We start from the raw sequence: 26716 nt of genomic DNA, 5'->3' as shown, positions 1-26716 counted from the left end.
ATTCCCCTGAGCACAGGTTCCCACACCAAGGTTCCGCTTAAGGAAACATAACTCTCGCTGGAAAAAATTGTTATAAAAATGGAATTAAAACAAGAAAAGTATCCTTTTTGCCTTTTAATATAAAAGACAAAAAGGATAATTTTCTTTTTTCTTTACTTCTTGAAAGCTTTTTGCATATTTTATATCCGCCCCAGTCTTAAATTGTTCCAGTGGAGCTTGCAGATATTAGAATTAAGTCAAACTCATGATTATTATTATTATTATTATTATTATTATTATTATTATTATATCCGATTTTGTGTCACTGTACCACTTTTTACAAACAAGAATTTCTGTTTCGGTGGCCAAGTGATCCAGTGGTTAGCATGTTCTCCCCGGCTGCGTGGGTTTTCTCCGGGTACTCCGGTTTCCTCCCACATTCCAAAAACATGCGTGGCAGGCTGATTGAACACTCTAAATTGTCCCTAGGTGTGAGTGTGAGCGCAGATGGTTGTTCATCTCTGTGTGCCCTGCGATTGACTGGCAACCGGTTCAGGGTGCCCCCCGCCCAAAGACAGCTGGGATAGTCTCCAGCACGTCCCGCGACCCTTGTGAGGATATAGCGGTTCAGAAAATTGATGGATGGATGAATTTGTGTTTCATGCTTCAGTTTTGCTTCTCTCCCAAAGTCAACTTGAGAGAGAGGCAAGGAATGAATGGATGGATGTCACACATTCACGTTAATATTGTGAAAATGATCCGTTATTGTATAATTCAAATATGCGCTATTTAGGCGACAAGACGCTGTAGCCTGTGGTTTTGTAAGACAGCGTCACCAATCATATGAGCTTATTTGCATTCTGTGTCATTATTGTCTGAACACACATACAGTATCAATCTTCTCGGATGCGCATAAACATTGATCATATGACCTCATGCAGTAACACCTCAAGGTCATGTATCACGTGTCTCGGATTTTGAGGTTGTCATTTAAGAAAAATGTTCAGTTTGCTGAGAGTATTGACTGACCCAATTGCGTTTGAGACCTTTTTCTTGCTCTGTTTCCAAGAATAAAGACTGTGAAAAGACAGATGAATCCATCCATTTTTCATTCCACATTACAGTACTGTATATACTTTGCTGGTGCACTGTAAATGGGCCATTCCACCAAATTGTTGCCATTTGCGTGCCCAGGAAATAAAATGTGTAAATACATCATCAAATTAACTGTAAGATACATTCTAAACGAGGCGTTCAATCTATAAACTAATGACAGTAAATAAATAACGTTTCCTGAGATGAGACAAAACGCATTTTGGGATTTCAGTAAATGAATTATCCACCCATTTTCCGAACCGCTCATCCACCACAAGGGTAATGGACTCGCGGGTGTGCTGGAGCCTGCCATAGCTGTCTTTGTGAAGTATATCATCAGATTTAGAGTTGGGGGGGGGGGGGATAAGTTGATGTTTTAAGAGTTGCAACAAGCCCAAATGTCTGTGGACCGTTGCTGTTTGTGTATCCAAACAAAGCCTGTGCAGCTGCACAGTACTGGCAACTTGGGGGCTGTCTGTGAGCGACAAAGAGATATGAGTTCTATCCTCAGTGGCTCACTGGAGGTTTGGACATTATGCGAACAGTCATTACATTCGCCATATTCAATGTGCTCAGAGACACAGTGCCGAAGGAGCTGGGACAATCAAAACCAAAGAAACTGCAACGACCCTTCTTGACATTCACAGTTGTTGAATTGAAACTGTGCATTTGTTGGCACGCAAGTAAACATATTTGGGCACCTCTTTATCGTCGCAGGAAGTGAACCACTCAGAAAATAATTTGGCTTCTGTTTGCTGATAGAATGGTTTCCACTTTCCTGGGAATACTCTTGACAAGAAGTTAGCCGGCGTGCCCGTGGAATGTGTCACAGTGGCCACAACCCCAATTCATCTTAAAAAAAAAAGTGGGCTTTGGTTCAACTTTGTGATTATGATGGAGATTCTAAATCAATATATTTAAAAATCGTTGGAATTAGAGGAATGAAATGGTTAAAGTCGGTAACGTCTGCAACTCCCATTGCATTGCTTCCCTCTCCTCTGCCGAGTTCATTAAATTCTCCAGTATGAGACATCTGCGCCCTCAGCTCCTCCTTGCGTGATCAGCTTCATTTTTTTTCCAATTGCCCTCACAGAGGGGATCGATTTTACACTTTAAACACACACACACACACACACACGCTTACCGGTACATGCGCACACAGCAAACTGCACCAAATGAGAAAAACAAAGCGCCTTTATTATAATCCACATGCAGTTTACAAGGAAAAAAAAGAGTTCACAGATCAGTGCCTACAACCCACACCAAGCTACCCCTGCAAAACTCTTTACAATTTAGGAAGGTTATTAAGAAATTATTACAATTATGTCCCCCACCCCAAAAAAGAATGCTGTAGAAAAAAAAACAGCCCATAATATCTTTGAAATGACAGATACTTTTTTTCATAACCAGCAAGCCTTCTACGAGGGAGTAGCTAGCAGAATTATGTATGCATTTCTGCAAAACACGAACAGGGAAACTAATATCCACGGAAATAATTTGAATACAAAGTGCAATGCTAGTTCTCAGAATACATTCATCACATTTGCGCTATCGACGCACTTGCTAGTTATCCAAATAAGGTATGGTGTCATTTCTTGGCGTTGGCTGAGATCTGCATGCTGATTCGGTAAACTCGTATCTAGAAACATGTGGAAGATATACAAGGATGGATTCCCGGCTAAGGCCATCAAAGCCAAACATGCAGTAGTCTATTTGTTTCTCTGAGCTAGACAAAGGTCTACGTATTTACATGAATATGTGTGTGTGGGTGTGTGTGTAAAGGGGGCGCAGGGGGGTAAGCAATGCACACTTGTATTGTAAACATGTATATAGCTCGTCCATCGTCAGGGACTGAAGGTCCTTGTTGACTCATAGTCCGACATACACTTGGGTTTGATGCCTTTAGCGTTGTAGTAATCCACCACCTGGTTCGGGACTTCTGCCAGAACACTTTTTGCCAGGGCAGCTGGGGACGCCTGCCAATAGGTAGACAGACAGACAAGAGAGAGAGGGAAATAGAGAGAGAGAGCGAGAGCGAGAGAGAGAGAGAGAGAGAGAGAGAGAGAGAGGAGAAAACGGAATACATTAAGAAGCCTTTCGCATCGCTAGCCACGCGTGACTCTCGCAGGCTGGAATTCACTGTCGAGCCTGATGCTGTCATAGGCTGAGCGCAGGGAGACTGACGAGATCAGACAAGCTTGTATGGGGAAGTTGGGGGGGGGGGGATGAAAAATTCCTACATGTGGTCCTCTGGGTTTTGGTTGGCATCTGAAAGGGTACCACTTTACAATAAGTGAGCTGAACTTAAAGAGTTCTCAGGCATCTGTTTTGACTTCTACTCCCTCCATTTGAACACTTCAAAAAAAGAAGGACCAGCCACGAGAGGTTTCAAGAGAATGTGAGCAGACTGGTGGATTAGACACCGACTCACATTTCAAGCACTTGAACTAACTTGCTGTGCTGTGCTAATCACTATTCCACCATGTTGCCTCTTCATGGGGAATCCATTTTCGGCGGTGAGGTGACCAGGAGCCGATCCCGGCGGATTGACGAGGGGTCACCGGCCAATCCCAGGGCACACATAGACAGACGACACTGTCACTGAATCGGAAACTGAGCACTGGCTGCACAAAAGTCAGACCAGTAAACAAGAAATGCATCAGTGGTGGAGAGAGCTTTTCAAATAAGTATTCATAAAATGTACGTACGGTATTAGCTTTTGAGGGAAAGGCAAAGCTATGCAGTTGTTTTAAAAGCACTGTGTGTTATGAAGGAAGTTGAGTGTTGGGTGAGTGGGGAAAGCTCGTCTCGGCAAAAACGTGTAAGTCGGTACGTCACTAGTATCGCAACGCAGTGCTGAAAATGACGGAAGGCCAAAAGCTTTCAATCCGCTTCACTTTTCAGTTTGCACACCCCCCCACCACCAAGTCAGTCACTCGCTCTCTATCTCAACATAATTCCCTGAGACAATGCGCCATCAAAAGTCCGCTCACTGCCCCCCCCCCTTCGCTTCCTCTAATTTCTCCCCCCCAAAAAAACACCCACTGGCGCTCCGCTCCTTCCCACCTGATACATCCAACTCTGCCTGTCACACACTTGCCCGCTCCTCTTAATCCCCTCTGAAAAGAAACGACAGAGCAGAAAATCACCTCGCCACCTCTGTCACACACTCCCTTGCTCCCTTTTGTCATTAGCTCGCCTCTCCCGCTGACCCCCGCCCTGTCACCAAACACAGCAACGACGCCTTCACCTGCGCGCTGACTGTTGACTTCCACAACCTGTGCATCCTTTTATCAATATCTTCGGGTCCATATCTCCCCCCCCCCGACTTTGATTGAGTCGCCATCCACCCACGGGCAAGCACACAATCCCGGCAGACGGACACTTTGTTTGGTTGGAACGTAATTGGTTGATTTCTCAACCTGCCAAAGAGCAAACTTAGCGTAACAAATCCAGCCAAACAGGCCCTGTCAAAGCCTGACTAGATCAATGCCATTCAAGCGCGCGCGCACACACACGCGCGCGCAAACATACACAGACAGATCACTGATGTGCTTATTATTACGCCCACTCACCACATTCGGCCATCTAGATTTGCTTGCCGAGAGTAAAGAGGAGGTTGAAGAAACTGAAAGGGGGAAGGTGCTTTCTTCTACGCTGTCTACTGTATGACTACATGATGCTCTACCGACTAAGTGAACGTGACATTTGGTGTACAATCTGTGAGAAGGCTCGCTCGAAATGTAAAACCGATGCGCTGTGCTGCCAGACTTGCACCGTGTCACATGTCATCCATCTCGAGTGCCATAGCCACCCACGTGCTTGAAATCCTTAAAGGGCACGAACTGGACGATGTCCCGGAGGACGGGCTCGCCCTTGGGCGAACGCAGGATGCCGTCGTCGCCGTCCAAAATCTGCATGTCGGTGAAGTCGGCGTTGCCCACGCCGACGATGATGACGGACATGGGGAGGTGGGAGGCGTGCACGATGGCCTCCCGCGTGTCGGCCATGTCGGTGATGACGCCGTCTGTCAGAATGAGGAGGATGAAATATTCCTACGGCGGGACACGGGAGGGGAGACATTTTTTTTGGAGGTCAATAAAGGGGAGGATGTGGAGAGGTGTGTTTGATTTAAAAAAAAAAAAAAAAGAGGGTAGGAAGGAGTTAGAGCAGGAACGTGCGACCTCCCTTTCCTTTATGAAGGACAATAAAATACAAATTAAACAACGATTCGTTTTTTTTTCTGAATTCAGCAATGATTTTACATTCAAAAGAGAAATTTTAGTTCTTCAAATACACGAGACAATAAAGGATAAAAAGTCTGAACTATGAAGCACATGAAAATGAAAATAAATAATATTAAAAACAATTCCCCCCCCCACTCTCACCATGGCCTCTTTGGTGTGCATCTCCTCTGAGGCGGATGAGGCTACTTTCTGGATGATGGGGGCGATATTGGTGGGCCCGTAGAGTTGAATTTTGGGAAGGCAATTTTGGTAAGCCTCAACCACACCTTGGATTCCTGCAACGTGCACACGTGGAAACACATTACACTGATACTGTATCAACAAGACCACGGTCTCGTCCTTGGAAAAGCATTTGCTGAAACAATCACGTTCTTCTCGTGTTGTTTCACGACACAACAAGGTGCTGGGATGCTGTTTTTTTTCTATTGTGACATAATAACCACAAACCGAAGATGGCACGTCCAAGCTCACAGCAAGAAAGCCGCAATGTGCAGGGAAGAGTACAGAAGCCCCATTTCACACATCTAGATGAGTGTTATTTTTCTCTGTGTATTGTAGCCTGAAATAATCGTGCAGCCTCGTGTCAAATCTCCCGATTGGATGTGCGTACGTGCGTGCGTGCGCGCGCGAGACAGGAGGAGAAAAATTTGGCACCGGAGAACTATTTCCATCCTGTGATACGGGGATGTGAATGAGTCAAGAAAAAAAAAAAATGACATGCAGCAATGTGCGTTTGAACAGCTCACCGGCGCATTCGGGATTGTCTTCGTCAAAGTTGACGGCAAAATCATGCGACACCTTCACGTGGGGGCAGAGAAAACATGGCCTTACTGCGACGTCGGATGCATTTTGCCTTTCATCTGCAACAAAACCTTGCGACGCACACACACATACACACACGCACACATACACACACACGCACACCACCTACCTTGAAGTCAGGCGGTATTAAAGCTCCAAAACCAAACGCCGGGAACATTTTATCGCTGGAGAGACCCACGATTCATTGAAGAGACCAAGAAAGAGAAAATAAGATGAAAGGAGTAGGAATTAATGACTTTACGTGTGTGCGTGTGCGTGTGTGTGTGTGTGTGTGTGTGTGCGCTCCAAATGAGGTGAACGGTGATGGTTGGAGTGTTCGCTGTACCTGTCATAGTCTTGGCAGATCTCCCCCACGGCCACTAAAGCTTTGAGATATTCGTTGGGTTGGTAGGGGTGGATGTAATGGAGGGAGCAGCTGTTTCGAGGATCCCCATTGGATGCTGTGAAGTCTATTGCCACCTGGGACGCACACACACACACACACACACACACACACACACACACACACGGACGCACACGCCATATATGAAGCACTCCCACCAGCACGACCACTTTCCACTTGGTGAAGGCAACTCACTGTGAACTGGATTTGACAGCCGCCCATGATATAATCCAAGAAGGAATACATTTTGATGATCTGTCATGGGGAAAGATGTTTTCGGGGAAAAAAAAAATAAAAAAAATCAACTCTTGAATTGTTGAATTCAATTCACAATGGCAGACAAAATTTGAGCACTTGAATATTTGCAAAGGCACGAGTGGGGGAGGTTGACTTTACCTTACAGTGGTTAAGAAAGACGACCCCGGAGTTTCTGTAATTCTTCTTTTTCATCTGATATTTAGGGTTGATGCACTCCCACTGAATCGGGAGAAAACATTCAGTTTGGAAAGTGCAAATCACATGGTAATGGCACGTCAAGGAGAGCGTTTGAAAGTTGTTTTTTTTTTCATCCATCCATTTTCCGATCCGCTTATCCTAACAAGGGTCGCGGGGGGTGCTGGAGCCTATCCCAGGCGTCTTCGGGCAGTAGGCGGGGGACACCCTGAACTGGTTGCCAGCCAATCGCAGGGCGCACAGAGAACAAACAACCATCTGCGCTCACACTCACACCTCAGGACAATTTCGAGTGTTCAATCAGCCTGCCATGCATGCTTTTGGAATGTGGGAGGAAACCGGAGTACCCGGAGAAAACCCACGCAGGCCCGGGGAGAACATGCAAACTCCACACAGGGAGGCCGGAGCCGGGATCAAACCCACGACCTCTGCACTGTGAGGTCCACGTGCTAACCACTGGACCACCGGGCCACCCAAAAATAAATCGCACAAGCTAGCCTGGAGTCGAACCTCTCATATGCTGATTTGTAGACAGACGTGTTCCCACCCCTCCCCCCCACCCCCGAGAGCCTTTGATAGCGTTTTGAATGCGGTCTGTGTTGCATAGTTGTGAACTCAACAAAGATGTATGAAACTCTGAACTGCCATGGCCATCATTAGAGAAGACTTTTGTCAGTTTCAAATTCCTTGTTCTAATTTTATGGTGTTCTGCTTCTTTGCCTCGAATGATATTTTGGAGCTTTAGAAAAATTTGCTCTTTATCTATTCCACAGTAAGTGTGTATAACACATTTCATGATAAATATTTGCTCCAAAATCAACTCGGCGAAATCATCTTTGCTCAGATGAATGGAGAGATATCGCAAAGGATGGAGAAAAAAAAAGAAGAAAAAGCACAAGGTTGAAGAACAACTGCATGAAAGGAGATCATTATCGCGACTGTGGTACATTTCAGAAACACGTCCGTCACCACCCTTCATCTCCGCGCCGATAAATTAAGACCCAAGCAAAGAGAAAATCCTTGAACAACTTCTGCGTCCCTGAATTGATCTGAGACCGGTTTCAAAGGGTTTTATTTCTTTCGTTCTTCATTAAACTCGTGAACATTGTGTCCTTGGCGCTACGTGGGAACGAGCGGCACGCGGGGTTGCTGCCAGAGCAAAGTTCAGCCGCCTGAACTGGTGTTGATATGCGGTTGTGTCAGTGCCCATGGCATTGTGGGTAACTTTTTTTTTTTTTTTAAGATTGCGGTACTATTTTGGGCGCAACGCGGTGGTAGGAAACACTTTTCGTTCAACTCATATTGGCGAACGTGATTCACGTCGCCGCCCCGCTTTGATTACATCTCACCTCATGACTATTTGAACAATCAGCATAATTTGATGGCAAAATGGCAGCGGGGGCGATTGTGTGCGTCTTTTCTCCCGCAAATGATTGCCGAGTGTGAAGCGGCTTGCCGACAGCGGGTTTGGCGAAGGCGTTTATTTTCTCACCTGCTTGCCCTCCTGTTCTGCCCTCATCTCCTTAAACGTGGTCTGAAACTCCCCAATGAAATCATGCTTTCCATTCGAGTCCCAGTCCCAAACGGTGCACTAAAAAAGACAGAGCCCCCCCCCAGTTAGAGCGCAGCTGCGGCATCACCTGAGCAAATACACATGCAGACACACACACATACACACACACACACACGGGAAATGCCATGTTGAATGATTGATAACGAGGTGTTAGTGGGGGGGCAATGGCACGGTGAAATATTAATCTGAGGATGCTGAGAGGGATGTGGCCTAAGAGACGCCGTGTTTTGCCCGCGTGCGCCTTATGTGAGCTCCCGAAGGAGCCGCCGGCGAACAAGACAAATGGCCGCAATCCTTGAGAAAAGGCGAGAGTCAGCAGGCCGCAGCGCGCCGAACGAAAGTACGCCATCCTTTCATTTTAAAGCGGCTGCCGGCAATGATTGTGAAGCTGACTGGGATTGTTAAAAAAAAAAAAAATCAATCGAATGTAGTCAAAGGAGAAACACAAACACGAAGAGATGCTTGGGATTGTCATTCGGTTACCTGAACAACTAGCAATCACAACCAATTTAACGAAGCTTGATTAGAAACATCAACCACTGGTAATTCTCTTATTTGCCCGCCTTCCACTTGAGCTAACAAGTGCCCGAATCCCAAGTGTGATGTTTGTGAGGCGCGGGCGGGGGAGATCAACAGACGAATGGGTGGTCATGCAGAGCAGCGGACCCCAACCTTTTTTGCTCCAGCTTAATCTCAGACAATATTTTCAGACACCGGTGTGATGGATAAATACAACAAAATAAGATGATATCAGCTGCATGAAATATTTTCCAAACATAATAATAAACACGAATCATACACGAAGAACGTCCTATCTGGCCGCAACGCTCTCTGGTCGCTATGGTAACGTTTAAACAAAAGTGCCTTCTAAATAAGATACGCCGCAAATACAAAGTGCATGAAAAATACGACTCACCATCGCCGCGTGTTATGCAGAGTGCGCTTGGTGCGTGGGAATCTCCCGTTGAGATAAATCCGTATTTGAAGTAGGACTCCTGATACTGTCTATTAAATTTCGCCTTCTTTTTCTTGAAAGTCGTAGGCCCTTTGTTTTTTACTCATTTTGCTAGCTCCCGGGTTTCATTTTAGCGGTAACCTATCATGGGGACTGAGAAGCGCGCCTTGACCTGCGTCAAGAGTGACATATTGTCGACGAATGTAACAGAGGATCCGGTAATTTTTCAAAATAAAACATCTTTCAGAGTCCGAAATAAATAAAACGGAAGTAATCTAAGTTATTTATTCTTTCTGAGCGGCCTGGTACCAAATGAACCACGTGGGGACCACTGATGAGTTCTAGAAAAAGAAAAATAACGGCGATGAATTCATGTATTGGTCAGTATGGAGCGTTGTTTGACAAGAGTCGGCGGGAAGAGAGAAAATTTGCACCCTGCCATGTCTCACTATAGCGCTGACGCTTCAAACGGGTAGCCGGGGAAACCAGCGCCGAGGGCGCGTACGTGTGCGCGTTAGCCCTTTTCCTCCTGCTGTCAGGATCCACGCAGAGTTAAGACGCCGCTGAATATTTGATGATCAAGCTCATGTTTATTCATGGCCAGGATCGCGTTCCGAGTCGATGCGCGGGGCTCCGCTTTCCCGCTCATTTACACAAATCTGTTCTGGCAAGCAAAGGTGAAAGTTTGCCAATTTGAGCTCTTTCGCATCTTCTCCCGTTCTTGAAATAACACCACGGCAACATGAAAATTGGGAACATGACCTGAAATCAATCCACGGTTTGGTGGTGACCTATTTACATAAAACATGGCATTGAACGATATATAAAAAATAGATGGGATTTCCAGGGGGATCAATGGCGTGCTATTACACGCCCGAGGCGCACCTGACAAATTCGATGACAGAAAGTAATCTCGACTTTAGACTCATTGAAACCAGGTCTAAGTTGTGGCGCAGGTGGTGAGTTGGGATTTTGATGGATTTGATCCTTCACTGCATATTCTTAATTACGCAAAGTCAACGCAATTCATTTTTACTATTACTTGCGTCATAATATCCGAAAGCACTCTTGAAGACATTGTGGAAGCAGATTAAAGTTGCGAAAATTGTGGAGAGCAGTATTTGTCCGTTTGTTTCCAAGTTAGCAGGCTATTTTATGATTTCATCAAGGATGCTGTAAGATGCACAGACGGACGGGACTCATTTGCATTCGGTGCCCAGAAGGAAATGGTTCCGTCTTGACAGGAACTGGCCCTTCTAATTAAAATGCTTTATTTTGTGCAAAACGTTGTGAAAACAGAAGAAATAAAATGATGTCATTTTTTTTTTCAGACCCGCTATAAATAATAACGATCGCGGACTCACCTTTAGCTCCCTTTCCTGGTCTCCGCTGCAGAGTGTGTTCAAGGAAACTTTGAAGGATTTCCAAACGGGGCTCAAGTTGTTCATGACCGTCTGAACAAATACCAGAGAGGGGATGGGGATTGGGGGGGGGGGCGGGGGGGGGCAAACAAACAAACAAACAAGACTCTTAACGTTCACCAGAGACGAAGTCATTAACTCCCTCCCTCTGTGCGCATGTAATTACCTCTGTCCTGTGTACGAGGGACTCGCTCCCATCATCATTGATTCGAAAAATCTCCAGGAATGGATCTGACTTGCTGAAGAAATCCTTCAGAGGCAAAACAAATCCATAAGGCGGGCAGCATAAATCATTCACCCTCTAAAAGGAATCATTATTTCTCCCTTGTTTCTTCCCAGTCTCTCTCTCTCTCTCGCTAAATTGTCCACCTCTCCCTTGGTTACTTCCACAGTTCCCCCTGAGGCACAACCTGTTTGGATTAGTCATTCATGACTGTGCCCCGTGTGCATGCACGGCAAGCCTGAAAATGAACACAGTTATCTCCGTGCCTGAGATAGGAGGGGGTTACTTAAGGTGACCGAATATCTCAGCACGGCCTCCTTTTGGTTGCACAAACCTTGTCGTCCAGCTTACGAGCACTGAAGGAGAGCTCGACATAGTCGTCGTTGCCGGACAGCTCCTCCGCCGTCACCTTTGGAGTAGAGTTGACAAGAGGGCAGGAAGAGAACGGGCAAGAAGGAGAGAAACGGCGATGGAAATGAGGCATTGATCACGCTAAATGTGCAACACCATCGCATGAATTGTCCGGTTTCCCGAAAGCGAGGTGTGATGGTGAGTAAGTGTGTTTGGCTGATTTGGAACAGTGTCACACCATGATAGAAGACTTCCCGGCAGTATTTCCCTGTTTGAGGAGTGCTTTGGTGAGTTTCCTTTGTGAGACAATCTGAAACCGAGACGTGCAAAAAGAGAATATTATTCACGGGGGACGAGAGCAAAAAAAAAAAAAGGAAATGTGCTTCCCACTGCCCTTATTGGTCGGGTTGGTTCGGATGCGCATGGTGCAAAACGGCACTATAGAGTACAGTGGTACCTTGAGCCCTTACACATTTTTTCAACCAACAATTTTTGCTTTCACTCGTGAACCTAAATTTGAAATACGAACGCTGTCAGTGCATATAGCAACGCGGGATGGAGCCTCCGGCTTGAGAGTTGAAAATTTCAAAGAGCGCCGAATGGGCATTTTGCCCGAAGGCCGGCACGTGACAAAAACAACGTCGTCGTTGCATCTCTTGCTTTGACAGCTAATTTGAAAGTACTGCAGAATAGTAGCAACGTTGGCAGACAATGTTCCCACAACTTTTCCAAGCAGATCAGTGCTTCTGGTGCATTTAAGCTGCGGCAACATAAAGCAACGTGCGAGTCTCATGAAACAAAGCTCTTGACAAGACTTGTGTTGTAAACGCCGTTGGCTTAATCCAATTTCAGGAAACCTTTGGCTAACGCTTTAAAGAATGCTTTTTTCATGTGTCAGTAAAAAAAAAAAAAAAACAGCTTTGTGCTGACCAGGTCAACAGCAAACACACATTTTATAGTTTTGTTGTCTTTCTTGGTAGCAAAAAATGGAATTAAAAGCTGCTTAGCTGGCATTTCCTGAGCACCCGCTTAGGTCATCGGTCTTTTTAATGAGCACGAATGCCTATTTTTTTTCCCGCTAATTGCCTGTGTTTAATGAGTGCACCTCCACAATAAAGCATATATTTAAATATTGATTGCATGGTCATTAGGGGGGGGACCACCATGATATAAATTGTGGCAGTATGAAAAAAGACTAGGTTACTGGAGAAGCGCCAGTTCACTTCCCATCTAAGGCATCCTTGAGCAAAGTACAAAATCCTTTTATATTCTCTCTTTTTATCCCATTGGATACGTTACAGGAAGTCAGTTCGCATATTCGGAAAGCAGCGCACATACCTGAACAAAATCCGTTTTAGGCGGCCCGGTGCTGCAAGTCAGGGCTCAAGGATATTTATCCCATAATGTTAGTGACAGTAGCTGACTCCAGGCAAAAAAAAAAACATCCCGTTGGGATTCCATGCGCCGCAGCGCTTTACCTCCCTATCGCCGCAATAACAGGACACAATTGTGTGATACACGGTTGAAAGCTCAAAGAGCCGAATTCCGAATCAAGTCTTCCCGTTTTTACTTGCGCACACTGCATTGCTGCAAGAAGGAGCCTGACAGATGCACATGAGGCACATACAGTATGTAATACAGTTGTGATTTTTTTTTTTTTATATAATCACACCCAGACTAGATTTTTTGGTGTATGAAGGTAAATTTCATTTTTTTAAGGCTTTTTTTTTTCTGTCCCACCGCATGCATAAAGTGTCCTCTAAAAACCGACAGTGGCTCTGGAAGTTTATTTTGAATCGTCGGTGAAACTTACAATGTCCAACTATCTAATTTTTTTAACGACAGCGGCCCGAACCGAAATGCCACCCTCCGCCTTGTTGAATCAAAGCTGAGCTTTGTGGCCAATCCTGAATTCTGCCATCGAGTCTATCTGAAGCCAAATTCATTTCATCAGTCCCAAAAAACATGAGGAAAAATCAGTCTTTGGGTATTTTGGGGGCCTAGTCTTAACTTGGGCATGTATAGAGAGTGTTGATCTCCATCGGCCTTCATTACACAAATACACATTAACTAATTACACGCAAATCCAATAAGCACTCAGCTTAATCCCTCACGTCGTACTCGTAAACATGCCGCCGCGCACAGAACGCGCCGTGGTTACATCCGACCTGTCCCAAGGTGCACTCCAAGGCCCCGAGGAAGTCAGCATCACGGAGGCCATTGTTGCCCGAGCTGATGTCGAGAAGTTCGAAACGCAGCCTTTGCACCTCTTCAAAGTAGTAATCCACCAGAAAGATCTTGGAGAAGACTGGGCCGCTACTGCTGCGGATCACTTCCGTCCGGTCCACCTTTCGACACGTGCGCAAAACACAAGTTTCAGAATTATTGCGTGAAAGCTTTCGGCATTCCCCGCAACGAATGATGACTGTGATATGCATCTAGTTCCATATAAGTCATCCGATTCACATTATTCCAATTTAAACAGATTCCCCCCCAAAAATTCCCACCGGGCTATTATTTTTTCTCATTCCAAACATTCAGTTTTCCCCAAAGACAAACCATTCATCTGCAAAATTCACACGGAAAAGACATTTAAATCTTCAACGAAGCAAACATGCATGTTTTCATTCAGGCCCGAGACCTCAGAACTGTGAGGTTTTGTTTTATTTATTTATTTATTGCAACATAATTTTCACCTTGCATATTATATTCTAGTATTCCAAGTAACACGGAAGAGGTGAGAATGTACTATACATTCATAAATTCATAATTTCACTGATATTCGGCCACTTGGAGGCAGCAAACACAATACTGGCTGATGTGATAAACACGTTTTTTTTTTTTCCCCCATAGCAGTTTTGTGATTCATTTTCTGTTACGTCGCTTTGAGAAGTGATGAGGGTTAGCCCATAGTCATTCTCCTTTTGTGTCTCTTTTTAGATTTAAGCCTTTGGTGCAATGCAGATAACAAAAATGACAACTGTCAATCTGAATTCTGTTTCTGACCCACGATGTCCAGTCGACATGAATGCCACCCATAAATCTCAGAACTGGACTCTAAGAATACAAATTGGAGATTGCAATTGTTCCGTTTTTATTGTGGTGTACTTTTAATGCTTTTTTTTTTGTGGGTGGTCTTCATAACTGTACAAAAGGCAGGATGTCATTAAATACCCAGCACATTGCCGGTGTGCATCGATTGTGAATCAGCCGACTTCTCGGCATCGCGGCCGCTACAAATACAATTAAAGAGCGCTACATTGTGCAGACTTATCAACTAGCTGTTTGATAACGCAGAGAATATAATTGTTCTTACGTTCTCCTCCCTCCCCCCGCCCCCAAGGGAGAAAGGAACAGAAACATAAATCAGTCCGGTGCGGGCCGATGGGCTTTTGTTAACGCTTGTGCATGCGCCCTTCTTAAAACGCGCGCACCTACACAATTGGCACAAAGTGAAGGTCATCCAAGCAGGCGCCACGCTCGAGTATGAGTGCGCCTCAGCATCGCCGTTTTTGGGCTGCCAGATTATGTAAATGGGCGGCGTACAGAGTGCACTTGCTGTCTTTAACCCTTTCATGCACCACCTGATAACAAGATAAGCTGTCCACTGTAGCAACCGCTGGGCCTGTAAGGGTTAAAGAGAGGGATGTGGGCTAAGAATGTGTCCGTCTTTCCCCGGGATCCGTTTTGCACTGACAACCTCCCCCCCGCCCCTCTCCAGCTTCACTCCTTTAAAAGTGAATGCAGCCCATCTGCTTCACATGTTCAGTACCCCGGGGAAAGTACACACCCAGCCTGTCGTTCCCCTCCGTCCGTCAACGGACTCTACCTCAAACCACTGGCCGTGTGACTGCATCTTCAGAACCACGCAAGGGTCGGGTTTGGAGAGGGCGTCTCGGTCTGAGATTCCCCGACAGGCCACTCTGAGCTCCACTTTGGTGAGGCACGGAGAGCTGATGAAGCCCAGCGTGGCCTCTGCAGACTCGTAGATATTGCTCATCGTGAATTGCACAGTCACCCACTGGGAGGAGAAAGGGAGAAAGAAGAACAGATGCGTAGTCAGTGTAATTTTAGAACGAGACAGACGGACAGACAGATAGACCACACCTGGCCACACCTGAGACCTTGTTACACAACTTGAATCCGATGACATTGGGGAGGGGGAAACCGCTAATTGGGTCAGATTCGGACATTTCACTGAGGGACATACTCACTGTTGTTGCACTCAAAAATGACACTTATATTTACACTGAATACTGAACAGGGTGGCAAAGCAAAACTTGGGTGTCAAAAAAGTTTGAGAAGCACAGCTGTCGGAAAGATGTTGAAATAACATTCTTTCAAGCGTTGCGAGAACATGTCGAAATGACAACGTGTGAATTAGAGACACTAATGGCTGGATAAATGAGGTGCCTTTCAACGAGAACAGATTATTACTCACCTACGCCTTGTGTTTCAGATGAAACACTGTTCTCTCATTCTATTTTGGTGCTGCACTGCTTTTAAAAACGTGGTGTGTGCACCGTTAGAGATATGGGAACAAATCAATGAATAAGCATTGGTACATGCTAATTACCGGTAACCTTTGAGCACATTTGGATTAAATTTTTAATCCTTATTGATCAAGCGGTGCATAAAATGACATTGCTTTACAATAGTATTCAATATACTAAAACCTCTGTCTGGGTTATGACGAACACTTAGGCCCACTATACTACTGCAATTTAATTGTAGTTGCGATGGTCCAACCTGGCAAGATATGATTTTTTTTTTGTGAGTTCATACTTAGTGTAAAAAGTTTGGAAACCACTTCGGTACAATATTGAGAAGAGTTTCCATCCTTCCATTGAGATTTGAGAGGGCCTATTATTAAAAATAAATAAACAAACTCCCTCTTAAAAGTCATTTGCGGCATCATCAATAAACGTCCTCTACTTACGCTAATGAATGTTAATGTGCTACCATTTGTCAACCCAAATCAATCTGACATCTGTTTAAACTCAATCAGGAATTTATTGCACACTGCATCGCATGAATAAAAGAGACAAAAATGCACAGATGCATTCTGCGGGCCCATCATGTACAAACCTCGGCTAGCCTCCAGCCCGTTAGTCTCGGCCCAGAGGATAACTGCAAGTCTGCAGATGTGCTAGATGCTACAAAGTGAATATTAATGTCGTGGTCTAGTAGTATCCTCCTTAGGGATTGAAGCTCCTGGAACTGGGTCTGACTCTGACCTGGATCTCGCTACCCCCGTCCTCCATTATTCATATTTCTTGTGCGAGTGTGTGTCTTATTTTTAGCGAAGTAGAGCCGAACGGTCTCGCTGACGTGTGGACACGGACAGAAGCACAGGACAGGTGTGTGACATACAACTGCCGTGTGTCCAGGCGGTGCGTTCTGTTTGACATTTTTGACACACACACACACACACACACACACACACACACACACACACACACACACACACATACATTTTACTTTTTATTTGTTTTTTGCGATGACTAAGGCTACAGAAAATAAAGGCAAAGAGGAATGTATGATGATAACCATAGAACAAGAACTGTAACTTAGTGCATCAAATGAAAAGGTCTGGCTACTTGGGTCACTTTGAGTAATTCAATCAATTAACAATCAATTATATAGATACATTCGGTCAAGCAATACCGAATGACAAAACATCCACAATTGTTTCTTATGCAATCTGTTGACAGGCACATTATAAAATTCCACAAGGTGGCGGTGTCACTAACCCGCCTCCTTTCTATCAATTAGCATCTGGCGGGCAATTTTGTGAGTGTATGCAGTTTTACTGCATGTCAGGGTTCCAGGCTTCCCCAAAATGGCGGCATTTTGGCACCTCAAATTTGAAACAGCGCAAGTGAGTTTTTCATCTACTTGTGCCCGTGCGAAGTAAGTTGGGAGATTTTTTTGTTTCTTTTTTTACTTTTTGAATTGTTGTTGTTGACAAACTTCTGCTCCACACTTCAGCTCATTTATCAGTACGATCGTGAAAACGAGTGGACATCGATGTCGAGTGTCCGGCCCTAAATTTTCTACCTGTGCCCCAAAGTGAAGGATGGATTTGATTAGAGAAAAAAAAAAACTCGCCTTAAATCGGTTTGAAGTGAGGAAAAAAAATGCAATTTTCCATCCTGCCAAAAAGAAAAGTACAAACCCATTCAGTGAGGAACCCCGACACGGACTCACTTTATTTGCCTTCGTCGGCCATATAAAATGATATCGCAGGTTGGCTGAAAATTGACACTCATGTCGAAAAAAAAAAAAAAAACTGCTCTGAAATCGGCGTGCACTTTAAATAGAAATCAGGATTGATGTGTCATGTGTATCTTCAAGGCTCCATTAGTTGTTCTCTCCATACTGTGACAATCAATCAGTGCTCTATCTTGACTGTGTCTTGGGGACGCCCATTCACCTTCGCCGGTGCATGTGCGACTGTGACAGATGTGACATTAATGATTCAGCCACAGGAAGAATCAAGTCCACTGCTATTGCCCTTATTGATTAACGGACAAGGTGCATCGTGGCATCGCTTTTCCACACTGGCTCTACTAACGAGGCAGCGTGTCAAGCAACTCTAGGCAGGTTAACAGTCATGACACAAGAAACAGAATTATGTTCAGGTGACTGACAAGATACCCCAAATTGATTTCCAGGATGGGTATCAGGACACAGTGGTTGGAGATGAGAGAAGGAGTGAGGGAGGAAGAGAGGGGGATTATAAACGTGGGGGCAACAAGGGGTGAAAAGAAGAGGAAAAAGAAACAAGAAGCAGAGAATGAAGGTTACAAGGTCTTCTCTTCTTTTCCAATTCCGGCAACAGCTTTCTAATTTCATCTTTTGTCTGATAGGATTTGGATCGGCCGCTTTTAATATGCGTGATCAAAGGCCTGCTAAACACGGAGGAATTCTTATCTAACTACACCACATGAAGGCAAAAATGTACACACGCTGCAAATGTTTTTGCAAAGCATGCGCCACACTTTTCATGCACAATGTCGGAGAGGCACAGCAGCAGCTTTCATCCGCAAAACTCACCCCACTGAGACTTGTCGAGAAGATCCGGGCAAGCCAAAGAACTTCCCCGTTGTTGACGTGACAATCACGGGCACCTACCTCGCCGTCTCCGGACCCATCTCCCTCCTCCACTCGCACTCTTGGAGGATTTCAGTCACCCACAACACCGCAGAGCTGAGGATGGATGGCGCTGACAAACCAAGTATGAGAGCCGCATTCAAATTCCCAGCGGGCAAGCGCGGCCAGGACTCCTTTCCCTGGGTTGACTCTGGATAAAAAAAAAATAGGAGGAGGGGGTGGGCGGTGCGCCACTTACCGGAGTTTGTAATCCGCTGACTCCAACGGGGGGCCGTGGGGAGCGCGCAGCATCCAGGGATCCCGCTCCACTCGCGGTGCGGTCCACCAGCGTCATCTAGTGGCCGCAAGGGTGGTAGTGTTGCTTTTTTTTCCAGTTCTCCAACTTGATTGGCTCGGATGCGCTTCAGCGGTTTTATAATAAACGATGACCGCACACCTGAGACCAGTTGGTGGTCCATCGAAAAAGACCCCGCAGCAGCAAGATGAGTTTTCTGGGGGATGAAATCAATAAATAAGACGGCACTCTCAAATATGGCGGCTAAAGTTTCATCATAACTCAGTTTGCTGTTTGTTTTAAATACTGTAATTTGGTATTCTGATTTAAGATAAGAAAACCTATATTTGTCTCACAATGGAGAAATTCCCAATTTCTAGGATTAAACTGTTTTGATTCATGTTTGAAGAACCCCCTCCTCCCCAATACTAAATCATGATACACACTGGGCCTTTTCTGGCTGAGTAACCACTTTATGGGTTTATTTAACAGAACCTAATTCATCAACAAATGCGATATAATTATAAACTTTGCTAATTATTCAGCAGTGATGGGAAATGAATATTTCCTTGCTCTGACCAACCAATGAGAGGATGGCAGAATGCTTATTATTGAAAAATTAATACAATTCAATTTCGAGGATATCACACTGAGTGTGAAGGCCCTCTGCAGATTACGTTGACATGGCAACATGGAGTCTGACATCTGATTGGCACCCCCATAAATAAAAAAATTGACGTGTATATACTTACTGCTGGTAGCAGTGCAACCAAGAACATTGCTTACAACTTCAGACAATGGACAGTAGATAAATTCATACAATTTCATGGAAACCATGTGTGGCATTTAGGTTGTAAATGCAGGTCAGTGCTTCTGAGTGTCCAGGCCAGCAGAGGACATGTAAACCCTGTCGGCTCTCCACTCCCACTCTTATAATAAATCCCGGTCAACAGATCTAATCATTTGCACTAAATGTAAAGAGACTTTTGGGACACCCTATATTAGAAGGTGCATTTTAATGCATGCACTACAAGTTTGCCAAATGTTGTGATGAGTGAGTGGACATTTTATTTGCCTTAATATCATCATGCCGCCTAAACATCATACACGGTTTTGAAGAAGCTTATGACGTTGTGTGGCTTTATATCATCAAACGATTTGGGGTTTAAGCTTTATATGAGGCCACATGGACACCAGCCCACATAACAGATGACCAAAAAAAAAAAAAGCAGCACGAACAAGCACACGCATTTGGAGCACTTCTGTTGTCGAATGAGACTGTCACCCTGAGGGTGAGGTCATAGCGTATTTTGGAGTGAGTGAGCCCTCCATCTTTGTGCGGTGCGACCACGCCCCGGCCCCTACCGTGCAGCCAGTGCACCAGGCTAAGGCTAAGCTAATGGTACATCCGGGTACTCTGCTCCATTGACAACGCTGCGAAGATGGCGACTACTGGGAGGAGTGCATTATTATCCTCCACCTTAACTGGATCCAAGACCACGCTGGAGAACCCGGAGGAGGATGACGGGCAGAACTTGTGGTGCGTGTGATCTATTTTTGCAATGCAGATCATCGATAGCGGCGGTGCCTCCGGGCGCGAAAGCCCAATTGTTCCGGCGAGGAGCCTGGTTTCGTTTGACAGTTAACCGCCTGCTAACGAGGCTAGCTAGCATCAGTACCAGAAGGAGGCTGGTGACAGAGCAACGCGTTAACCTTACTTAGCCTGTCGTTCAATGTAATGCATGAATCGTCGTGGCGTAATCGGCTTCTTGTGTCTACAGGTCGACTATCCTGAGCGAAGTGTCAACCCATTCAAGATCTAAATTACCATCTGGGAAAAATGTCCTGGTTATGGGTGGGTACAGTATATGTGCAGTCGAATATCTGGAATGCACAAAGATACTGATGAATGTTTCATCGAGAATCAGCGTTAGGTTTCACTGAGGTTTGCACAAAGAGGCAGGTGCATTTTCCCCGAGAGTGGGCTTGCATTTCGCAGGACACTGCAAGTCATTGTAGCATCCTAGTAGCTTCGAGGTGGGATGCTGAGCAGAGGATGCGAATCTTGAAAATGAACACAAACGCAGGGCTAATCCGCTGCCTTGGATAATCAGAGAGTTTATTGACGTGCATCGTGGCAGACAGGGTCGTCAAGTTGCGTCTCAATCAAAACATAAGTGCTGAATGGGGTCCCTCTGTCGGCACGAGTGGACATAGCACAGTGGAGGAATTGACGCAGCCGTGTCAACACAACAACAATCAAAGTGGCTTTAAAAACCAATACAATAAAGCTGTATGGCTGGGAAGTGTTTGTGCATACTTAAAGAATGATATTTGATGTCTTTGTAAAAATGTTACGCTATTATTACAAAACATAACTGGGGGGAAAAAAAATAGAGAACTTTCTACTGCCGATTTTACTTTCCACCCACCCTGTATAAGCATGATTTGAAAACACAAAATACATAAGACAGTGTGTGATATGCTGAAACAAAACTGTGCACTTGTGTGTTTAGGGGAAGTTGGCTCAGGGAAAACCACCTTGGTTGCCAAGTTACAAGGAGTTGAAGAGTATATGAAAGGGCGAGGTCTAGAATACCTCTACATCAGTGTCCATGACGACGACATTGATGGTATGTCACCCTTTTTTGCAATTTAATTTTAACATCTCAAGATATATTGTTGTGCTTGGAATCTTTTGACCCTCCCGATTTTGGTGTTTGTGTTTAGACCACACGAGGTGTAACGCGTGGGTCTTAGACGGAGACTTTTACCACAAAGGTCTACAGGGAGTGGCTGTACCGGTTGACGCGATCGGCAACACGTTACTGCTGATAACGGTTGACATGTCGCGGCCGTGGAACGCGCTGGACTCGCTCCAGAAGTGGGCCGCGGCCGCAAGGGAACACGTCGACAAACTACGGGTGCCTCCAGAAACGCTGCGGGAGCTCGAGCATAGACGTGAGTCAACTGAAAATACGTCTTTTGTCCTACCAGTGCTTGTGTGGGGTTTTTTTTCTTCTTTTTTTTCCAATTGTCCATTGGATGGCAACCAGTCCCGGGTGTACGTTGCTTCTCACCCAAAGTCAGCCGGAGGCTCCTGCTCACCTGCGACCCCAATGGGGACAAGCAGTCTAGAAATCAGATGAATTGACAGTAATTGTTAAGTAATCTGGCAGGCTGTGAACACGCACAATAGGAGCCAGTGTTTTAACATGTGAGCACGGAAATGCAAAAGACATCCATAGATCTTAATCTTCTAACTGTCTGAATGTTGTCCGTGTAGTTGTAAAACAGTTTCAGGAATACACGGAGCCTGGGGGTGGAGAGGATGGGACCTCACAGAGGAGGCCCGATGAGGAGGAGAGCGTCTTGCTGCCGTTAGGAGACAACACCCTCACGCACAACCTGGGCATACCGATGATAGTGGTCTGCACTAAGGTACGTACTTCTCACTAAGTGTCTGGAAATGTAGTTCATTTAGCTGAGAGTTACACACAGCGTGGACCAACATTTGCTAAAGCGATACGATAATGCATTGAATAAGATACGTTCTTGGGTTTCTACCCTGTGTCACGCCGTGCCCGCCATCTTGACCACGACCGGTCCGTCCTCGCAGTGTGATGCCATCAGCACTTTGGAGAAGGAGCACGACTACAGAGACGAACACCTGGACTTTATCCAGTCCCACATCAGACAGTTCTGTCTACAGTGTATCCTTCGTGGAATCGATGCCATGCCTTTTTCTCTCTCCGCAGTCGATTGCAGTTTAACGGGGTAGTCGAGTGCACGGTGTGACTGAACGTGAAGTTGATTAAAACGTAAAGTAAGATTGCCAAAAAGATATGCAGAAAACGGTCGCAAAAAATTGCCTGTTATTAAGCCATTTTGAATGCAAAAAGAACTTGTAAAATTGTTTGCGCCGTGTCTTTAAATTGTAATATTGCCATCAGCGACCTTGACAGAGGTGACAGATGGAGCTTCTCTTATTTACACATCCGTGAAGGAGATGAAGAACCTCGACGTGCTATATAAATATCTGGTCCACAGACTTTACGGCTTTCCATTCCACTGCCCCGCACAAGTGGTGGAAAGAGATGCGGTCTTCATGTAAGTGTGTGTACCGTTATGCAATCCATAGACACGCTCATCAATTTGCTCGAGGTCATACCGCTTTCGTGCTTGACGTACGTGCGATGGGTTTCATTTCACGTTCAAGCAATCGCTTCATTTTTTTTTTTTAAGCCTCCCTCTCTCATGTCAGTCCCTCAGGTTGGGACAATGAAAAGAAGATTGCAATACTTCACGAGAACTTCCAGACCATAAAGACGGATGACAGGTTTGAGGATGTGATCGTTAAACCACCAGTCAGAAAGGTAGTGACATCAGTTAAATAAAATTCCATCAGCCCAAAAAAAAAAAAAAAAAACCTTGGGTGTGAGACCCCACAGGTGCTTGAAAATGTTCTCTTTTAATTTCATTTAAAGAAAGACTTTGAAACTGTTTTAGATTGTCCATGAAAAGGAGATTCAGGCTGAAGATGACCAAGTGTTTCTGGTAAAATTGCAGGTAAGGAAACATTTCAATTGTAAATGTGCAATTTTTGGGGGGTTGTGCCAGTCAATACGCTAACTTTATTTATCTTATACTCTTTTCCGTAGTCTCTGCTCTCCAAACAGCCTGCTGTTACTGTCGGGCGACCGGTGGTAAGAGTACTTTTTTTTTTTTCCTCCCCCACTTTCTGGATCCGACGCAGAAAAAGCCCATGACGTTGAGCAAAACGGATTACATTCTTAGGACACGACAACCAGAGCACCCACTGGTTCACCGCGGACGAGCAATCGTTCTGCAGCTGCCAACGTGGCCAACGCCATGCCGCAGTCAGGTAGACAAATATGTCACTAGCATGAGGCAGTTGGTTGAGTATTATTATTATTATTATTTTTTTTTACTTGGGCTAATCCCTGTTTACTGCAGGTCAAACCAGTGAGGGGGTCTTAGCCAACTTCTTCAACAGTCTACTGACAAAGAAAGCAGGCACAGGTGGAGCCGGAACGGCAGGAGGTGGCAACAACACTCCAGGGACGGTACGCAAATCAGGTGAGTGTCTGCACACGCCGACGGTTTGTTTGTGGTTTCTGTGACCTTTTGGCTTTTCATAAAAAGTCGTCATAAAAAGTGAGCATCCGGTCCTCCCACAATCCTCAGTCATTACTCATCCCTGCCTATTTTTTTATTTGACTTTTCACTCCTCTCTTTCCAACCCCGAAGAGTTTGCGACATCATCACACTTCTGTTCTCCTCGTATCTGTCACACGGTAGAATCGGAAAAGTGTCTTCTCGTTTTTTGTAACCTCATTCCTCATCTTTGCTGTCCCAATCTCACTTTTAACAAAACTCACCACGTGCGCATGTGCGTGGCCCAGTCAGAGGATGTTGGCCCCGATAAGGTGTGTGCGAGCAGGACGTTCTCCAATTATTGTTGCTCGTGCATATACATATATGCTCTTCCTATTTTCTTATAATCCCGTCTCCTTGCTGAACCTTTTATCAGCATCCAAGCATGAAGGATCCAATCACAGCTGCGCCCCTTTTGAGCAGTAACGCCGCCGGTATTTGCATAAACTAAGAACTTGGAGCTTAAGCACCTTATATAAAAAGAGGCTAGCTCTGAATTGTAAGCAGCATCTTTTGTTTTAAAGGCATGTGGCGTTGCATTGGTCGTATAATTTACTCATGCCGCACACATGACACATGATTCCAATTATGGCTGACCCAATGGACACTTGACCAATGAGCATAATTTTTTAATGTCTCACAGGATTTGCAGGGTATTATAGTTCCATATTGCATCCAGCCCTAATTTTAACATGTGTACATGTCCCCTGCAGCTCTTTGACTTGATATGTTTTGTTAATTGTTCCACTGGCTGATAATGTGATCCTGCATGCTTCTAAGAATACAAAGAAAAGGTTAGCCTTTTCCATAGCAAACCTAACCACCCATGTCTCGCTGCTATCGCTTGCAGGCTCAAAGCTGGGCCTGAGTGACGTACAGGCGGAGCTAGACCGCATATCCAACCGAGAGACGGACTTGCCCAATGCCAACGAGACCCCCGCCCCTGACGCCCAAGATACATGAAGATCATCACACTTCAGTCGCTCTGCTCTACTTCTCTCAGCCACCCTCCGCCTCTTTTGACCTCCCTCCCTCCCTCCCTCCTTCTGCTCTGATACACGGATATACAGGGGAAAATAAGAGGGAAGTAGGGAAAAAGAAAAGGTGGACACCTAGTTTTTTCGACCCATTGTTTTTCACCCTCCCATGCGAAGACTTGCCTCTCTCCATACCCTCTTCTAAAAACTACCCCCACCCTTTCAACCCCAAACTACCCTTCTTACCTGGCTGTTACACGGGAGGGAGAATGTGTCACTGTAAATGCAAGAATGGTTACATGAGTAAAGGGACCAACTTGGGGGATGTAGGCTGGAATGATTTTTGAAAATATTCATTGCGAGACAGAGAGTGAAGGTGTTGTTCCATCCATTAATTGTGATGGTTCAATTTGTATTATTATTATTTTTTTTTTATGGTAGAAACTGCTGAAAGACATGTTTAAGAAACTGCACTTAGATAATAGGGTTTTGGGCCAGTTACGTAAGCAAAGGATGTGAGAGAACAAAAATTATTGCCTGAAACAAGACTTTTTTTTTTTTAAAGAAGGGACAAGTGTGCAAGTGTGTGTGTGTGTGTGTGTGTGTGTGTGTGTGTGTGTGTGTGTGTGTGTGTGTGTGTGTGTGCGTGCAAGCGAGCGACAGAAAATGAAGGACGTAAGTGCAACCTATTCGTATGTTGAAGTTCTATTTACAAACCAAAAAGAAGAAAAAAAAACATGACTATGCTCACTACACATTGAAATACACTAAACCCCACACTCAACATGGACAAAAAAATAAAATAAAGATGATACTTCAGTTTAGCACAGCGCACACTTTGACATCTGACCAACCTCCCTTCATGATACACAGAAACTGCAAAAGGCGGTTGAGATTTACTTGTGATTCCAGAGGCAGGGTGGTGGGTGGCCAGGGGGTGTCAAATCATGGTAGGGTCACATCAAGAATGTACAGCCATCGTCTTGCTGATTGGTCCTGTTATTTCAGAGCTCCGTGTTGGCGTTTGTATAATCTGATCTGTTAAGCAGTCAAATAAAGGTATTTATTCGGAGTCATTCAATGGGTGTCTTAAGATAAGATATCCTTTATTTGTCCCACACTGGGGAAATTTATACAATGCAATACAAAACATCTTTATATAGCACTTTCATGAAACAGATTAATGCTTTACAGCTTTTCAGTTGCATCCAAGGAAGAAAATTGAGTGGAATTATTTTCATTCAGTTGCATGCTGCAATTTCTGTTGCTGACATAAAGATGTGTCCGAAAAGCGTGTTCTGAATATGATTCGCTTGCTATTTAAGTTGAAACTAAATTACACCAGTATATGAGGTAGCATCCTTATGCCCCGAGACAAAATGTTTCATACAAACACCTCTGTAATCATTGTTTTGAGGGACTTGACACCTAAAGTTGCACCACCACAAAAGACAAACATGTTTCTTTGAATCTGAAAACTGGATAATCTTGTAATTTGTGACAATGTTGATGGTACTCCCGACAACCCAGTTCAGACACTGTCCTGTAAATGACATGGACTTCTTAATTCACTAATGAGTCACATTCCATTCTAATGAGTATACACCGCCCTCTTCAACCGCCCCAGCAACCACGTCTTTCTTTTGTCAAAGACTCCGCCTTTGAAATAA

The 26716-nt window shown here is 44.9% G+C and overlaps 2 protein-coding genes and 1 long non-coding RNA gene across 7 annotated transcripts; 1 reads left to right on the top strand and 2 right to left on the bottom strand.

Moving 5' to 3' along the window:
* Positions 1–2250: 2250 nt before the first annotated feature.
* Positions 2251–19108, bottom strand: cpne4b (copine IVb). 4 transcript variants are annotated; one of them, XM_019866076.1, is made up of 17 exons: positions 18856–19108; positions 18561–18807; positions 15331–15522; positions 13670–13849; positions 11740–11811; positions 11485–11559; positions 11094–11177; positions 10871–10960; positions 8471–8569; positions 6922–7002; positions 6721–6780; positions 6469–6602; positions 6253–6307; positions 6068–6119; positions 5463–5596; positions 4893–5129; positions 2251–3050 (listed from the first exon to the last, which is right to left on the bottom strand). In XM_019866076.1, exons 3-17 carry the CDS (start codon positions 15499–15501, stop codon positions 2919–2921), a joined length of 1656 nt encoding a protein of 551 aa, XP_019721635.1. In that variant the 5' UTR covers positions 15502–15522; positions 18561–18807; positions 18856–19108; the 3' UTR covers positions 2251–2918. The 4 variants fall into 4 exon arrangements, with proteins under 4 accessions (XP_019721635.1, XP_019721633.1, XP_019721632.1 ...); XM_019866074.1 differs by having other exon boundaries at positions 18561–18951; positions 19054–19068; XM_019866073.1 differs by having other exon boundaries at positions 18561–19108.
* Positions 19109–20098: 990 nt separating this feature from the next.
* Positions 20099–26122, top strand: dync1li1 (dynein, cytoplasmic 1, light intermediate chain 1). 2 transcript variants are annotated; one of them, XM_019866080.1, is made up of 13 exons: positions 20099–20431; positions 20673–20746; positions 21408–21524; positions 21622–21852; positions 22178–22332; positions 22511–22604; positions 22866–23001; positions 23156–23267; positions 23401–23460; positions 23553–23597; positions 23689–23776; positions 23869–23991; positions 24920–26122. In XM_019866080.1, exons 1-13 carry the CDS (start codon positions 20334–20336, stop codon positions 25030–25032), a joined length of 1446 nt encoding a protein of 481 aa, XP_019721639.1. In that variant the 5' UTR covers positions 20099–20333; the 3' UTR covers positions 25033–26122. The 2 variants fall into 2 exon arrangements, with proteins under 2 accessions (XP_019721639.1, XP_019721640.1); XM_019866081.1 differs by lacking the exon at positions 20673–20746 and having other exon boundaries at positions 20327–20431.
* Positions 21957–26022, bottom strand: LOC109513554 (uncharacterized). The gene is made up of 2 exons (XR_002167800.1): positions 25947–26022; positions 21957–22025 (listed from the first exon to the last, which is right to left on the bottom strand). It is a non-coding gene; the product is annotated as an uncharacterized LOC109513554 (long non-coding RNA).
* Positions 26123–26716: the final 594 nt, after the last annotated feature.

Source organism: Hippocampus comes, unplaced genomic scaffold (assembly GCF_001891065.2).
Source record: "Hippocampus comes isolate QL1 unplaced genomic scaffold, H_comes_QL1_v1.1 scaffold50, whole genome shotgun sequence".
Lineage (NCBI taxonomy): Eukaryota > Metazoa > Chordata > Actinopteri > Syngnathiformes > Syngnathidae > Hippocampus > Hippocampus comes.
Note: the sequence above shows the minus strand (reverse complement) of the source record. Positions and strands in the feature narration are given on the sequence as shown.

Coding starts and splice junctions, on each gene's coding strand:
- cpne4b (XM_019866072.1), bottom strand. CDS start 15,654: ATGTCATCGGATTCAAGTTGTGTAACAAGGTCTCAG. Junction 11,178..11,484: donor CTCGTAAGCTGGACGACAAG/GTTTGTGCAACC, acceptor TTGCCTCTGAAG/GATTTCTTCAGCAAGTCAGA. Junction 6,308..6,468: donor ATCTGCCAAGACTATGACAG/GTACAGCGAACA, acceptor GGGTCTCTCCAG/CGATAAAATGTTCCCGGCGT.
- dync1li1 (XM_019866080.1), top strand. CDS start 20,334: ATGGCGACTACTGGGAGGAGTGCATTATTATCCTCCACCTTAACTGGA. Junction 20,747..21,407: donor GAAAAATGTCCTGGTTATGG/GTGGGTACAGTA, acceptor TTGTGTGTTTAG/GGGAAGTTGGCTCAGGGAAA. Junction 22,605..22,865: donor CAGACAGTTCTGTCTACAGT/GTATCCTTCGTG, acceptor CAGAGGTGACAG/ATGGAGCTTCTCTTATTTAC.